Source organism: Mobula birostris, chromosome 12 (assembly GCF_030028105.1).
Source record: "Mobula birostris isolate sMobBir1 chromosome 12, sMobBir1.hap1, whole genome shotgun sequence".
Classification (NCBI taxonomy): domain Eukaryota; kingdom Metazoa; phylum Chordata; class Chondrichthyes; order Myliobatiformes; family Myliobatidae; genus Mobula; species Mobula birostris.
The window spans coordinates 64,491,909-64,509,130 of NC_092381.1; the positions used below are offsets into that span (position 1 = coordinate 64,491,909).

The 17,222-nt window shown below is 39.9% G+C and overlaps 1 protein-coding gene across 2 annotated transcripts in view; it reads right to left on the minus strand.

The window, feature by feature from the left end:
- The window catches only part of gorab (golgin, rab6-interacting), a 31,708-nt gene extending 21,778 nt beyond the window's left edge, over positions 1-9,930 (minus strand). The window contains exon 1 of one of the 2 annotated variants that reach the window (XM_072273951.1): positions 9,742-9,930. Coding sequence is in view for 1 of the 2 variants with exons in the window: in XM_072273950.1 (XP_072130051.1) it covers positions 9,742-9,799 (58 nt within the window). In the remaining variant the exon portion in view is untranslated. The remainder of the gene's footprint in view (positions 1-9,741) is intronic. The other variant, XM_072273950.1, reaches the window with a different exon arrangement.
- Between the last annotated feature and the right edge of the window lie 7,292 nt (positions 9,931-17,222).

A 17,222-nucleotide genomic window follows, 5' to 3' on the forward strand; every position in this document is an offset into this window, starting at 1 on the left:
TTGATAGAGGCAGGAAAATGGGGTTGAGATGAAAAATAAATCAGACATGGTCAAATGGTGGACCAGACGTGATGAGCTGAATGGTCTGATTCTGCTCTATGTCTTATGGTCTAACCCTTATTTCAGTAATTCCATTATACAGTTGTGTTTCCATTACTAATCATCTCACTTCCCCGTTCAATGGATTAGTAGTTTCAATTTTGTGTATATTCACAGGAAACATACTCAGAGTAGACCACTGATTGATCTCTCCCAATGTCAGATAAACGTCAATTTATTCAGCTTTGCTTACCATCAGTATATCAGCAGCAATACTTGTAAAATACTGTGGGTTTGAAAATCACCATTGAAATGATTGCAAGTGGGGCAGCGGATGGAAGAAATGTATGCAAATCCACCAAGGATGATATGCAAAAAAATGGTCATCTGCCTATAGGTCATCTGATGAATGGGATTGCCCTAAGGGATTGTTTTTGTACTTAAATGTATAATTTGCACATCCTTAATCTCACCTCTATGCCTTTACTCCTGTTGGTAATTATTTGCCAAAACCCTGCATATTTATTCATTTCCCTGAACTTCATCTCTTGAGCTACACTGGAAGTTCTTTCCTTCCCCAGGCTTTCCCACGGGATTAGAAATTAGAATTTTCATTTCTTATTGGCAAGTTATCAAAATTCAACAAGAAAAAAAACCAGCGAAGTATTCTTAATATATGAGAACTCCAGACTGGCCAAAATTTAGCAAAAGTGCACTATCAAATGCATTTACTTTTACTCTAAGTAATTTGCCCAGGGAATTACCTTCCAAGTCAAGAAGTTAATCTAAAATACCAAAGATAAAAAAAACATTAAAGCGAACAGGCAACCTCACTATTGTATTCTGAAAGCCACAAATTTGTGGAAGAAAAACAGAAGAAAGGAGTTGGAAAGAGTTCTGTCAACAAAGCAGTCAGAATAGGAGTTGAAATTAATCTTTACATCATATGAACAGATGCCAGGAGAAAAGTGGGCTAAGGAGCACTGACTCGTATCAAATTCAACAAAGGGAAATATTCCCCAAAAAGTAATTTAGGTAAAATTTAACACCTCTTTTCACAATTTCCAGATCCTGAGAGCCACTTGGAATTAAGTAATCAGTTTCAAATTGCAACCAGACTAAACCAAGAACTTAAAAATAAATTTGACCCAATGATGTGAGCGTGACCTCATATATAGTCTGCCATTAGTAAGAAAAGGCATCTTATAATTACTTTACAATGGCAATATGAATTTTAGATACAGAAATACAGATGCTGAAAATCAGAATTAAAGAAAAATGCAAGGTTATCAACACATCAACTGTTCCAGTTTAGTTACAACACTGGCACTCTTTGCAAATTATGCCAGCTCTAACAAGATTCTACCAATAGGAACAAGCATTTCAAAAGAATTGCTCCTTTTGTGATTCCTTAGTTTGCTCTTCTGTCACCAGCCTGCCAAGTGGTACTTTCCCATACAACCAAAGGTGTTATACCTGTCCCATTATTTCTTCTCTTTCCACTTGCCAGGGACCCAAAGCTTTACAAAAAGAAAAAAAAAACAAAGCTGATTTTTGTTCTGAAAAGCTGCAAAATGAAATAATTTACTGTGCCATTTCAGATTTTTTTGTTTACACTATTCAGTCCAGTTATTCAATAAAGACTAATTATAGTTGCATTAAATATTCATAATTTCTTACTAAAAGTTTATTCTTACATTATTGTAACTAATAGTGATTTTCATGTCTTGCAATGCATAGCTACCATAAAATAACACTTCTCACCACATATATCAGTGATAATAAACCTGATTCAGGAGCAGTAACCTTTTGTTTCCCAGTCACTTTCAATGAAGTGCATGCACAACTTAGTATCTTCTAAAATGAATGGATGCTTCCTTCCTATTTTGTAATTGAAGCACTTTTGAAATATACACAAACCCAGTGGCCCCTTTGAAAATATACTTGTATAATGATCCACTTTAGGGACTTTTTATCTCATGTTCCCGTTATTTATTGCTATTTATTTATATCTGGATAAGCACAGTTTGTTGTCTTCAGCACTCTGTTTGATCTTCCATTGATCCTGTCAGTTACTTTTCTATAGATTTGCTGAGTACGACCACAGGAAAATGGGCCTCAAGGTTGTATATGGTGACATACATGTACTTTGATAATAAAACTTACTCTGAACTTTAAACTTAAGTGAATGATGTTAATGTTTAATCTGTCATCATTGAAAATCTGCTTGTATTGAGACAAGCAGTGGCTGATATTTAATGTCCTTGATCTTGCTTCATCAGCTTTCCACTATACATTATACAGTGGAGCCTTAATATCACTAAGACCTTAAATTGTGACTCTGCTAGCAAACTGGGAGACAGACAGACTGGTACCTATTTCCTTACCAGCAACCCCACACCCCCAATGCCACCACCATTAATCCTCACAAAAGCATAAATGTGTTACCACTCTGGAACACGTGGCCAAGTGGTTAAGGCGTTCGACTAGCGATCTGAAGGCAGCGTGTTGTGTCCTTGAGCAAGGCACTTAATCACACAGTGCTCTACGATGACACTGGTGCCAAGCTGTATGGGCCCCAATGCCCTTCCCTTGGACAACACTGGTGTCGTGGAGAGGGGAGACTTGCAGCATGGGCAATTGCCAGTCTTCCATACAACTTTGCCCAGGCCTGCACCCTGGAGAGTGAAGACTTTCCAGGCGCAGATCCATGGTCTCGCAAGACTAACAGATGGAGCAAGACAACATTTTAGAAACCAATGAATTTCTCTCACATGGGCATGAAAGAACATAAAATTTGCAGAGATTTTCTTCAGTTGAAGCTAACTAAGTTTCTGGTTGTTACTATTTTTCCTCCAGTATGCTGCTACTGTGTTGGCGTGTGGCCAAGTGGTTAAGGCGTTCATCTAGTGATTCAAAGGTCGCTAGTTCGAGCCTTGGCTGAGGCAGTGTGTGTGTCCTTGAGCAAGGCACTTTACCACACATTGCTCTGCGACGACACTGGTGCCAAGCTGTATGGGTCCTAATGCCCTTCCCTTGGGCAACATTGGTGGCGTGGAGAGAGGAGACTTGCAGCATGGGCAACTGCTGGTCTTCCATACAACCTTGCCCAGGCCAGTGCCCTAGAAACCTTCCAAGGTGCAAATCCATGATCTCATGAGACTAACGGATGCCTATATGCTACTACTACAATCAGTGCTACGTATAATGTATTGAGTATTGAAGTAATTCCCTGCAATTCTGAATCATACTGACTCCCTAAAGCGCTGCATATACTCCAGGAAAATGAGATTCAAATTAACAGCTCTAAAATAAATCAACAAATAAGGTGGTTTATTTTTCCTGAAACAGCCACTCTTCTTCAGTACACACAGCCCCACACATGAAAGACAGTTATACCAGGCAACATCTTTCACTTCATTAAAATCCTATAAATAAATTAGAATGATTATTCTCACTTCAGAACTACAAGATTATGAATGAATGTATCTTTCCAGCAGTATATTCAATACTGACATTTCAGTGCTGTTCTCAAAAAAATGGCCATATTGTCATTAAGATGAAATTATAATTGCTCATTTAAGTTAAAGGAAACTCCATAATAGGGCTATTGTTCTGGTTCACTATTCTTCCTCAGCCAATGGTACACAAAACTGATTCGACCATAAGACATAGCAGCAGTACTCAGCAATCGTCCCATCACGATTCTACCACCATGGCTGACTTATTATCCCTCTCAACCCCATCCATCTGCCTCCTCCGGTAACCTTTAACACCCTGACTAAATAAGAATCTATCAACCTCTGCTTTAAATACGCTCAGTAACTTGGCCTCCACAGCTGTCTGGGGCAATGAACTCCACCGATTCACCACCCTTTATCTAGAAATTCCTCCTCATCTCTTCTAAACAGACATCTCTCTATTCTGAGGCTGTGCCCTCTGGTCCTCGAGTCACCAACTATAGAAACATCCTCTCCATACCCACTCTGTCACAGCCTTTCAATATTCAATAGATTTCAATAAGATCTGCCCTTCCCCCCCACCACTTCATTCCAGCAAGAACAGATCCAGTGCAATCAAACTCACCTCATACCCCTTCATTTTGGAATCAGTCCCCTGCAACTCCTTTGAACCTCTCAAACGCCATCGGATCTTTTCTCCATCGCCATTGGATTTGAGGGGCACAAAACTACTTACAATACTCCAGGTCTGACCAATGCCTTATAAAGCCTCAGCATTCCATTCTTACTCTTAACATTCTAGCCCTCCTGAAATGAATGCCAACATGACAGTTGCTTTCCTTACCAACCTCTAAGTTAATCTTTAGAAAACTCTGCACAAGGATGCCAAATATCTTTGCAACTCTGATATTTGAATTTTTCCCCCATAATCTATGCCTTTATTCTTTCTACCAAAGTGCATGACCACACTCTTCCCTACACTATATTCTGCCTGCCACTTCTTTGGCCATTCTCCTATTCTGTCTAAGTCCTTCTGCAGACTCTCTGCTTCCTCAACACTACCTACCCCTCCATGTATCTTCATGCAGTCTGTAAACTTGGCCACAAAACCATCAATTCTATCACCCAACATCACTGACACAATGTGAAAAGAAGTAGCCTCAACACTGATCCCTGCAGAGTACCACAAGTCACCAACAGCCAACCAGAAAAGGCTCTGCTTATCCCCACTCTTTGCCTCCTGCCGGTCAGACAATCTTCTATCCATGCTACACACATAAAAAATGCTGGTGAATGCAGCATGCCAGGCAGCATCTATAGGAAGAGGTACAGTCAACGTTTCGGGCCAAGACCCTGTCCTGACGAAGGGTCTCGGCCCGAAACGTTGACTGTACCTCTTCCTACAGATGCTGCCTGGCCTGCTGCATTCACCAGCATTTTTTATGTGTGTTGCTTGAAATTCCTTGCAGATTTCCTCGGGTTTGCGTTCTATCCATGCTGGTACCTTTCCTGTAAATGGGCTAGTACCATAGGCTCTTATCTTGTTCAACAGCCTCATGTGCAGCACTCCGTTAAAGGCCTTCTGAAAATCGAAGTAAGCAACATCCACTGATTTTCCTTGGTCTATCCTGCCTGTTATTTTCTGAAAGGATTCCAACAGATTTGCCAGGTAAGATTTCCCCTTCAGGAAACCAGTGGCAAGCTGGGCTATACAACGGACAAAGCAGTTATACAAACAAAATTATTCCATTTGGACTGCATAAGTGGAACATGAAAGTACTTTGTAATCTTTCAGTTGCATTAAATTTATCTACCCGCTGTCTCAAAGACAAGCTTCAAAATCTGCAAGTTTAATAAGACATCAAATAACATATGTTCCTGCTAAATTAACAAATTCACAACACTTCAGGAGCAAGGAGTGTTATTCTCAACATACTCCTCCCTCAACCATCACAATATAGTTTCCTAGGCTTTGTTTCAAGGAAAATAAATGCGAGGATGGGATCCCACCATGAAGCACATCTTTCCCTTCCCCCACTTTCTGCTTTCCACAGGGATCGCTCTCTGCGTGACTCCCTTATCCATCCATCCCTCCTACTGATCTCCCTCCTGTTACTTATCCTTGCAAGCAGAACAAGTGCTACACCTGCCCCTACACCTCCTACCTCACTATCAATCAGAGCCCCAAACAGTCCTTCCAAGTGAGGCGACACGTCACCTGAGAGTCTTTTGGAGACATCTACTGTATCCGGTGTTCCCAGTGTGGCATCCTGTATAGCAATGAGACACGATATAGATGGGAGGCCGCTTGGTCAAGCACCTACACTCCCATCCGCCAGGAAAAGCAGAATCTCCCGGTGGCTACCCATTTCAGTTTTATTTCCCATTCTGATTTGGCAGTCCATGACCTCCTCCACTGTCATGATGAGACAACACCTCGCATTCATCCGGGTAGCCTTCAACCTGAGGGCATGAACATTGATTTCTCAAACTTCCGGTAATGCCCCCTTCCTCTTCACCATTCCCATCTCTCACTTTATCTCCTTACCTGCCCATCATCTCCTTCTGGTGCTCCTCCCTCTTCCTTTTCTTCCATGGTTTTTTGTTCTCTTGTATCAGATTCCCCCACCTCCAACCCTTCATCTCTTTCACGAATTGACTTCCCAGCTCTTTACTTTACCCCTCCCCCATTTTTTTTATTATGGGAACACTCAGTCCTCTTTTATTGTCATTTAGAAATTCACCCATCACCTACTACCTTGTACTTCTTCCTCCCCTCCCCCCACCTTCTTACTCATGACTTCCATCTCATTTTTCCAGTCCTGATGAAGGGTCTCAGCTGAAAGTTAACTGTTTACTCTTTTCACTAGGTGCTGCCTGGACTGCTGAGTTTCTCCAGCATTACTAAAATAAACCTATTGTTTGTATTGGTTATAAGAGGAGATATTTAAGATATGTCAGCTCATGACTACATACCTTGAATTACCAAGTTTGTTTTACCATGAGATGCAGTTTTAGGAAGGATACACTTTTTGATTTTCAAAATTTCACTGGAATTAACTGGTATGGTGCTAATTACAAGAGATGCAGTCACAAGGTTAGACTGGAGAAGCCGGGTTCTTCACCTTGGTAGCGAGGGTAGAGAGAGAAGTTGATGGTTCAAGGATTACGTGTAAAGACATCTGATTCTGTGAGAAAGATTAAATTGGATAGGGCAAGAGAAGGAAAATTTGCTAAATGACCCCTTTGCCATATCAATATGAAAACTAATGCATCTAAATATTACAAGTGCCAACCTTGCCAAACTGCAGCCGAATTCACTCGATCAGCCTGCACGTTTAAGAAACAGTGAATACAGCTCCTTAAGTTTTAAGAAAGCTACAAATAAGGATAAGTTTGGATCTTGCAGGAGTGTATTAACTTGGGGCAGCAACTGATGAGTGCATTAGGCAGGAACAAGTTGAATTAATTGGGAACAAATGATCTTGGGCAAGTCCACATCACACAGTGGAGAGTGTTTAAACATAGAAACATAGAAAATAGGTGCAGGAGTAGGCCATTCGGCCCTTCGAGCCTGCAGTGCCACTCAGTATGATCATGGCTGATCATCCAACTCAGAATCCTGTACCAGCATTCCCTCCATACCCCCAATCCCTTTAGCCATAAGGGCCATATCTAACTCCCTCTTAAATATAAAGATGAGTTGCAAGGAGTACAGGTCAGGTATGTTTCAGTAAGGATGTTTGGATAAAGTTGGGAGGTAATAGAACATTGGATTATGAGAGCACTGTAGAATTTAGTCAAGAAGAAAAAAGCAAATACAAGGTTCAGGAAGGTAAAATCGAGCAGAACCCTTGAGGATTGCAAAGAAGGGAACTAAGAAAGCCAAAGTGGGCCATGTAAAGTCCTTTAGCAAGCAGGATTAAAGAGAATCCCAAGGCATTCTATGTATACATCAAGAGCAAGAGGATAAGTAGGGAGAGTGTTGTACCACAAGGATAAGGGAATATGTTCTTGATGGGTAGTGCTTTTCATAGGTATTTACCAAGACAAGGATGTAGAGGGTAATGAGATCAGTGTGGAGTGTACTGATACTCTAGGACATTTTTAGATAAAGAAAGTGGTAGTCTTGGGTCTCTTGAAGAACGGTGAAGTGGATAGGTCCCCAGGGCCTGATAATATGCCACGATATTTAACGAGGCAAGAGACAAGACTGTTAGGACCTTCACAAAGATCTTTTCATTCTCCCTACTCACAGTAAAGATCCCAGAGGACTGACAAGTAATTAATGTTGCTCAGAGGGGAAATTTGGGAAAATAGTGAAAACCATAGACTGGCGCGTTTCATGTCAGTGAAAGCTAGTGGAGAGGAGTTTGAAGGATAGGATTTATGAGCATTTGGAAAATCATGGCATAATTAGGAACAGTCAGCATGGCTTTGTGTGGGACAAATCTTGCCTTCCTGAGAGATTTTTTTAAAAAAAGGTGACTGAGGAAGGTTGAACTGTAGAAGTTGTCTGTGGATTTTAGTTGTGTGTTTGTTAAGGTCCCTCACAGTAGGCTCATCTAGAAGATTAAGATACAGAAGATCCACGGTGACTTTGCCATGGAACTGGCTTGCCATAGAAAATAAAGGGCGGTGGTCGAGGAGACTTGTTCTGGCTGGAAATCTGTGATTTGCGGTGCTCCACAGGGATTCTTACAGGGACCTCTATTTGTGATGCATATAATTAACAGACGAAAATGTGGATAGGTGGTTTAGTAAATTCACAGATGATACAAGGATCGGTGGCCTGATAGAAGGTTGCCAAAGGATGCAGTGGGATATAGATCGGCAAATAACTGACAGATCGAGTTTGTTGAGGTAATGCACTTTGAGAGATCAAATATAAAGTAACAGTTAAAGGCAGAACTTTGAATACTGTTAAATGTAAAGACAGATCTCGGGATTCACCTCCACGGCCCCCTGAAAGAGGCTGCACAGATTGATAGGATGATAAAAATGATGCATGTCACGCTTGTCTTCATTAGTCAGGAGGTCAGGATGTCATGTTGCAGCTTCATAAAACTTTGTTTAGGCCGCATCTAGAGTACAACATTAATTTCTGCTTGCCTGATTATAAAAGACACGTTGTGGCTTAGGAAAGGGTGCAGAAGAGGTTTACCTGAATGCTGCCTGGATTATAAGGAGAGGTTGTGGAACTGTTGGGACTTAGGGATGACCAGACAGAAGTTCAAGTTTATGATACATAGAATAAACAGCCTGCATCTTTCTCCAAGGGTTAACATCTAATACTGGAGGGCACATATTTAAAGTGAGAAGGGCAACAGTGCGGAGCAAGCTTTTTCCCCTAGAGTGGTGGCTGTCGTGGAGGGCAATATGAAAGAGGGGTTTAACGATCATTAAACATGCACGTGGATATGCAGAAAATGGAGATTATAAAGGCAGAAAGTATTCGGTGTTTAATTAGTTCAGCACATCATCATGGTCTGAAGGCTCTGTTCTTGAGTTGGACTGTTCTTCATTTTAAAGACCGTGTAAAAATACCCACATTTCCAAAGCAACTCCTAACCCAGTTTCCAGACGCTACAGTAGGAATACGAAGAGCACAGGGGACGAAACCCCACACGCTTATTTGCAAACAAGCTTGGTAACCAACTGTCATACTGTACCGTAAGCGTTTCCAATTGCGCTTTAAACAAAACGTGCGAATTTGACCAGACAAAAGAATCAGAATTCTAGAGTACATAGAAAAGGGTACCACTGGAAACAACTTTTAAGTATGATCGAGTTTAATAATCAAGCTATACATTTGCAAATACTTGACGGCCTTTAAATGTGTTGTAAGATGTGCTTACATTATTCTGAGACCTTCTCCTCCATTATACGAGCTCACTGTTATGGTATGGGCTACACTGAAAGAACAGCACAAGTGTAATTATCCTTTCTAATATCAGACAATTAGGCCCTCCACTCTTGGTACAAATCGCTGAGCCGGACCATCAGAACTTCAGCACCGATGATTATATATAGGTATAATTTATTTTTGCTAAATAAAAGACAAGATAGCTCAAAACGTATTGCCTCTTTAGGATTTGCCCTCCAAGCAGTGTAGCTACACAGGCCCAAAAAGATGCAGTAATAGGAAAAGTCCATGGATAAAACATTCAGAACTGATAGCGACTTCAGGAGTGTTCTTTAACAAATCAGCAAACTCACACGTTAAAGTGCACATTTTTACCTTTCAACTGCTTTATTCGCGTCACCTCTTCGTCAGAAAATCCTGCCCAACCAGCCATATCTTCTACACAATAAACCCAAAGAGGAAAACTGCCGCCGCAGGCACACAGTATACTACCAAGGCCTAATCGCTCAGAGTCGAAGCAATACACATGCGTACAGAGGGACGAGTGCGTGGCACTTGCTCGACTATTTCTTCTTGTAAAGTTTCATAGCTTTTGGGAGAACAACGTAAGGTGCATTATCGCCACCTACTGAGTTGGAGTTCGGAGCAAAGAGACGGGAAGTATACCCACTAAATTCACACCTCCCAAAAAATCTCAGAACATTTCAGAAACTCTACTGCTTTTCAGAAAGTCAAATACTTAAATATATTACAATGGCAATGATATATTAACGAACTTTCCATGTTAAACTGTATCTCTCCCAAAGATATTAATTCAGCAATTAGAGGTTTCCTTTGCACCTCATAGGAACTGCATTCAAACAATATATGCGACATTGTCAAGTGCACTCTCAACAAATGCCCGCATCATGCATAATAATTCTGAACAAGGAATTATTCAACCTGGTGTACCAAATATGTAAATGTTTGAGTGTAACTTCTTCCCTTTTATACCCATCTCCCAGTTGAGTTCCCATTATCCTCTGCATTTTATGTCAATGATATCCATTCCCTTCCTTATCCTAACTTTGTGGTCACAGTGATGGAACAGACATTTTAATTATGGTTTTCACCTCCCCTTTATGCAAATTCACCACTACATGTATATCCTTAATGATCAACTATGTAATTATGTATGTTGTCATGTTGTCTATTTAATATTTCAATAATATTTAAGATATATATATATATATATATATCTTGACTAAGCCTTCTTGTTCATTTAAATAATTAATTATAGGTTATTTGTCCAATAAGCTTTCCAACCCAGAGGCACAGAGCTTGGTACCAGCACCTATTTGTCCTCTGTGGGGTAATGGATATTGGACCAAAAAAAGGATCATGCTGCTTAGAAGAAGCATGAAATTGACGAAAGCAGTGGTCCAGCTACAACAGTTTTTGTAGACAGCATTTCTGAGAAAGCCTCTGATATGATAATCAGACAGTTACTTACAAAATGCGGCTTAGTTTTAAGCTGGAAGGTAGTTCAAGGAACTTCAGAAAATTTGCAAGCATTCCGCTTTTGTGAGTATAAAGAATCAAAATCTACTTTGTGTGTATTGAGGTTATTACTTGAACTTCAAGTGGGAGACAAAAGGCTGCTTGTAAAAGTAGATGCAAAAAACAAAGCCCATCTGGATGAATGGAAGGGCTAAAAGAAAGGAGTCAATGGAGATTTGAAAACAGAGGGTTCGTCAGATGATGTTGTGGTCGAGGAAACCACAAGGAGAGATCAGGTTGTAAAGGGAGCAATAGAAGGATTAATAAGAGAATATTCCAGTGAACTATATGGATCATCCCAAGATTAAGATGCGCAAACTAGGAGGAAAAAGAGAAGAAAGGCATCCAGAGCTGTCAGAACCACTACCTGCGGTCTCAGATTCAATTCCTACAATCACCACGGAGGAGACCCTAGAACCTAAAGTTGTTCCACAGCCACAAGTCTCACCTGCCAAGCAGAGTGACCTCCTTGTCAGGAAGGATGTTATCCCACCAGAGTAAGAAAGCCTCCACAGCGATTAAACCTTTTGGCCTAAATGGGACAATTTAAAATTGATTGTGCTGTGGATGTCTGTATATAGTAGTTGTATTATATAGTATACTGTGTATATAGTTGAGATGCATGCTATATTAAGTTGTTTATAGCTAAGCAGGAAGGAGTATTGTGTATTTAATACGAATAATATTTGAGTAATCTTATATATATAGTTTAAGCATTTTTCATTTAAATAATTATTTATGGATTATGTATAAAATACATTAATTGCATACATCATCTTGCAACTACGTGATACAGGTGCACCTTGCTTAAAGTAAAGATGAAGTTACACTCACTCTTTTTGGACTCCTGTGAATTCCTTTGAATTAATTTAATGTTTTGAAGTTACATAATAAAGTATTGGCTAGAATGTCTGCCACCTCATTTCCTTCAACACCAACATGGACAGAGACCCATAGGAAATGTATTCACAGGCCTAGACCCTGCAGTCTCAACAAATGTTGTACAATCTCAAGAAGAATGGCTGACCTGTTTTAATAGATGTTAAAACCGAGAGCGAATCTGAGCACAGAAGTACGTAATCAGGGCGTACTTCTTCGAGCCAATCCAAGGCCAAAGTGATAGCAACCATCTCAGATGTGAATACTGAGACTTCATCCAATAATTTTTTCTTAATAGTCACCCGAAACTTTGGAACATAAACAGAAACTCCTGAATGACCTGTCACTGGATCTTATGAACCATCTGTGTAGATATATAAAAAACCTCATCTGCCTGGCATATATTACTGAACTTGCTGTGCCACTGATATACAATCGCTCCTCATCTTGATCTTTACCTGAATGCCCAAATCTACCGTAGACAAAGGGAAAAACTATGAAACAACACAAAGGGGTTCACATTCATTTCCCATCCACCCTAAACTGAAGACCTTCCAGATACACTGCTCTCAGCACTCTACTAATGTTGCCAATATTGGATGACCAGCTTTATGTCCTCTTATGCTAACCCAATAAAATGTTGCTAACTGCAACTTGTGTAAATGTAAAAGTACTTCACCCGTTTCTACCAGTAATGCTGAAATTCAGGCCCTCCCTGTGGAGTCCCCTTCTCTATCTCACATGTCTTTAAAAATATTCTTCCTATGCTAACTTGATTCTTCCTATCACATTAAAAATATTGAATCTAATTGAACATTCTACAGCCTATTCCCATTGTTTTTCAGTTTAAGCAACAACCCTTGTGTCCATAACATATCATAAGCTTTCTCTGCATCAAAGAAAATTGCTTTAACTTGGGCCTTACCAATATCAGATTGCCAACTTAACACTGAGTCCATGTTCATTTTCCCTTTATGAGATCCAGATTGGTATACAGCTAATTTTCCACTACTTCCACAAAATAAAAAAAAACCTTGCTATAATCGTTCATTCCACTATCTTACAGGCATGTGTAGTTAACGAAATAGGTCTATAACTATAAGGACCTGATTGATCCTTACCATATTTCAATATAGGGATAACAACCACTAATTTCCAGTAAGCAGGAAATCGCCCTTCAACCCATATTGTATTCAAGAATTTTGAAACCAGTAACTGTATAAACATGTTATAGCAAGTATCAACTTTCCCATGTGATGTTTGACCACCACTATTAATCACACTTTTAAGTTCAGACAATGTAAATTCAGCATCCAAGCAGAAACTGGAACATTCTCTTTCCTCAGCAATCTGAGGATTGCTGGTCAAAACCGCTATGCCATAAGACCTCTCTACTTAAATTGACCAAACTATGTACACTGACATATATTTTGCTAGTAGTTTCTTCAGTCAGTACTGCAACCTTCTTCCCACTATACAAAACCAGTATTGTATTAAGTTTAATAATTGCCTTCATTTTTTGTATCATACCCCAAACTTCCCCTACCTGGATCTCTTTCCCAAAGCTATGACAATATGTTCTCCAATACAGTGTCTTTGCCCTTCTCACTACTTTTCTAACTATAGCTTGAGCTCTTTCATATTGTATGAAAGATGAAGAAGTATGACACTGCCTAGCTTTCCTAAAAGATTTATTCCACTCCTTCACAGTTCATTTACTTCATCTGTTCACCAGGGACCAGCTTTTCTTTCATTATCTCCCAATGATCTGGGAATTGATTCCTTAGCTATTGAGTGGAGTACAGAGCACAAGGTATTACTACTCAACTCGATATCCTCCAAAACCAAGTGATCAGAAGTCTACTTTCACATAAATCATCAGATACATCCCAATTTTTCATTTTAATATTCCATCTAGAGATATGAGAACCTTGCCTCTGATACACATCTGTTCCCATTGTGCAGATAATGAGGAAATGATCATTTCCCACTGTTGTATCATTATACACTTCCCAGTTAGACACCCTTGCTATATCTTTGGATAGCAATGTAAGGCCTGCAGCAGAAACAGTGTTGTTAAATAGATTTATCTTTGTACTCCTAGCATCATTCAAACACATCAAACTCTTTTCTACCAGGAAGTCTTCACTGCCACCCCACTGACATTTGCATCACTACAACCCCATATAGTACTATGAGCATTAAAATCCCCACACCATATAACCTTATCTTTCTCATTTCCACCCACTCTTTCCAATATCTCAGAAGTTAGCCTTTCACAAGGGTTAAAAATATTATTGTCTATACTTTACTATCCTTTCCCCAAATTTCAACCACAATTAACTCATAAAAAAGTGCAATTTCCATAACTCCATGTACTATTCTATTTTTGACAAAGGTAGCCACTCCCCCTATATTACTCATTTTCCAATTGCGTCTTATATCAACATAACCTTGTATCTTAAAGCTTAGATACTATTTCAATCAGGTATCCTGCACACATATAACATCTGGTTTATTTGGTAAATCTTCAATAAGTTTCTTAAATTCTTGATCATTAGCTAACAGGCTTCCAGCATTCCATTGTAGGATTCGAAAAAAATTAACAACCCCCCCCCCACCTTAGAGTCTGAGCATTATTTTCTCCTCCTTGTAAGGCATTGTTAGTAGCTTCTAGAGTTAAATCTCTTATCTCTAGATGTTTTTCTGCAGTTTTAATATAATTTTATTTTTTCTGTCCTACTTTTAATTTCTGCTGTTCAACTTACCACATCTGCCATGAAATTGACAAACTTGCATTTATCAACAATCAACAAAACCTTTTTTAATACAATCATGCACTTTATACAGTGCCTTTAATATATATTTTATTCTGGATATTAATAGGTCCCATTGACACTGCCTTCACTTTCTGCTGAGCCTCTGCATATGACATGCCCATTTCCCCCCACGCTGCACTTCCACAGCTTTCTTACATACAGGACACCCTGCATAAGCAGAGCTATGTTTCCTCCACACTTGTTATATTTTAACCTAATGACTTCTCCACAATTGTCAAAATCATATTCTTCCCCACATCTACCACACCTCTTTCTATGCTTACACACAACTGCTACAAGGCCAAACTTTTGGCATTGAAAACATCTCAGAGGGAGTAAAACATATATTTAAACCATATAACTCATATAACCTAAACTAACCTTCTCTGGCAAATTTTTTTTCCATCAGATTTAATCAACGCTGGCTAAATTATTTATAACTTGGTCCATGGATACCTCTAGAGACACTCCAGAGATTACTCCCCAATTTATCCAATTCACAGCATCCTGGGAGGCACTTTTTATTCCGCACTGTTCATTGGCATTGATACAAATACACAATCTGAATAAACTTTTCAAGGCTAAGCAGCTGTCATTCAATATAATTCCTTTATTCCTCTCACAGATTTTAACCCCAAAACTTTCTCACTTTGCTTACGATCTTTATAAAATACTAAGAGTGCCCAATCTCTTAAAGGTTTTGCATCCACAATAGCTCCTAATGATTTCCTCGAATCCTTTGTTAGTATAATTGCATTGATATCAGAAACAGGTCCAAATTCAAATCTCAACAAAACCCTAATCAGCTGCTTATTGTTCTGTTTCCCAGAAACCAGCCATTCTTCTTCCTCCATACAACTATCATTCAATACCACCTCCTATTCGTTATCTCCATCTTCTCTGCTGCTTCTTGCCATCTCAGCCACTCTTCCGGCCTGAGAGCAACTCCCAACAGCAGGCTCAGTCGTTTGCTCCAACCACAACCCTCCCTAGTTTGACTACGCCTGCACGCTCCAAATGTTAACATGACAAGGCACATTGTGTTTGACACCTGCATTGACAACAGACACGTAAGCAGAGAGGAATGTGCTGCCAGCCTCAACTTTGAATGGATTTTATCAGAAAGGGAAATTGAAACTGCTTCGCCTCAAATAATTTATTCAGATTGTGTATTTGTGTCAATGCCAATGAACAGGGCAGGGAAAAAAGTGCCTCCCAAAATGCTGTGAATTGGGTAAATATTTAGAATTTATAGACATGCTTAAGCTGAAGATTTTTGTGTGATAACTTACCTGCTTTATAACCTACAGCCTACAGGGATGAGGTCCAGCACCTGGCCGCGTGGTGTGCCGACAACAATCTGGCCCTTAACACCCAGAAGACCAAGGAGATCATTGTGGACTTCAGGCATGCTAGGAGCCACACTCACATCCCCATCTACATCAACGGAACTGTAGTAGAGTGTGTATCAAGCTTCAAATTCCCTGGTGTCCATATTTCCGAGGATCTCATCTGGTCCCTGAGCTCCTGCATCCTGGTCAAAAAGGCGCAACAGTGCCCTTATTTCCTGCAGAGCATCAAGAAAGCTCATCTCTGATGGACTTTTACCGCTGTACCATTGAGAGCATACTCACCAGCTGCATCTCAGTGTGGTATGGCAATTGTCCTGTATTGCACTGCAAAGCACTCCACGATGTGGTGAAAACTGCCCAATGGATTATTGGCACCCAATTGCCCACCATTGAGAACATCTACCATAAGTGCTGCCTGGGCAGGGCGAAAAGCATTATCAAGGATGCATCTCACCCTAAACATGGACTTTTTACTCTCCTCCCATCCGGTAGATGCTACAGGAGCCTCCGCTCCCACACCAGCAGGCACAAGAAGAGCTTCTTCACTGAGGTTGTGACCCTGCTGAACCTCACATCACAGCGCTAAGCAGTATTGCACCTATATTGTACTGTCTCAGTACTTTTATATTTGTGTGCTATAGCACTTTTTATTTGCAGTTATTTTGTAAATAACACTATTCTTTGCATTTCTGGTCAGATGCTAACTGCATTTCATTGGCTTTGTATCTGTACTTGGCACAAAGACAATAAAGTTGAATCTAATCTAACCTTAAATGTAACGGTGTTACTGTAGCCAGATTAGAACTACAACCAAGTCACATTGTTCCTTCTGTAAGTGTTTAAGGAAGTCTGAGGAATACACCTTGCTGTTGCTTTTATGTTTTTTCCAAAATAAGATAGGTCTGTTATGCATTCTGTTATCACAGTTCTTTTAACAATGTGACATTAGCCTGTTAACCACAAAATGCCATACTGGTTTTACAGTTTTTGCTGCCCTCGCTATTCCCAGAGCTCTGACATCTGACATTTGGGGATTTGTTACGCACTCTTTGATCTCTCTAAAACCAATTCCATCTACTTTATGCCCACTTAATCTTTCCTGAAATATGTGGGATGCAAATATAGGTTGAGTATACCCTATTCGAAATGCTTGGGGCTGGAAATGTTTGGATTTCAGATCCTTTAGGATGTTGGAAAATATAATGAGATAGTTTGGGATCGTCATCATTCCTGACTGAATTTATATGCAACGGATAAGCAGTCTTTG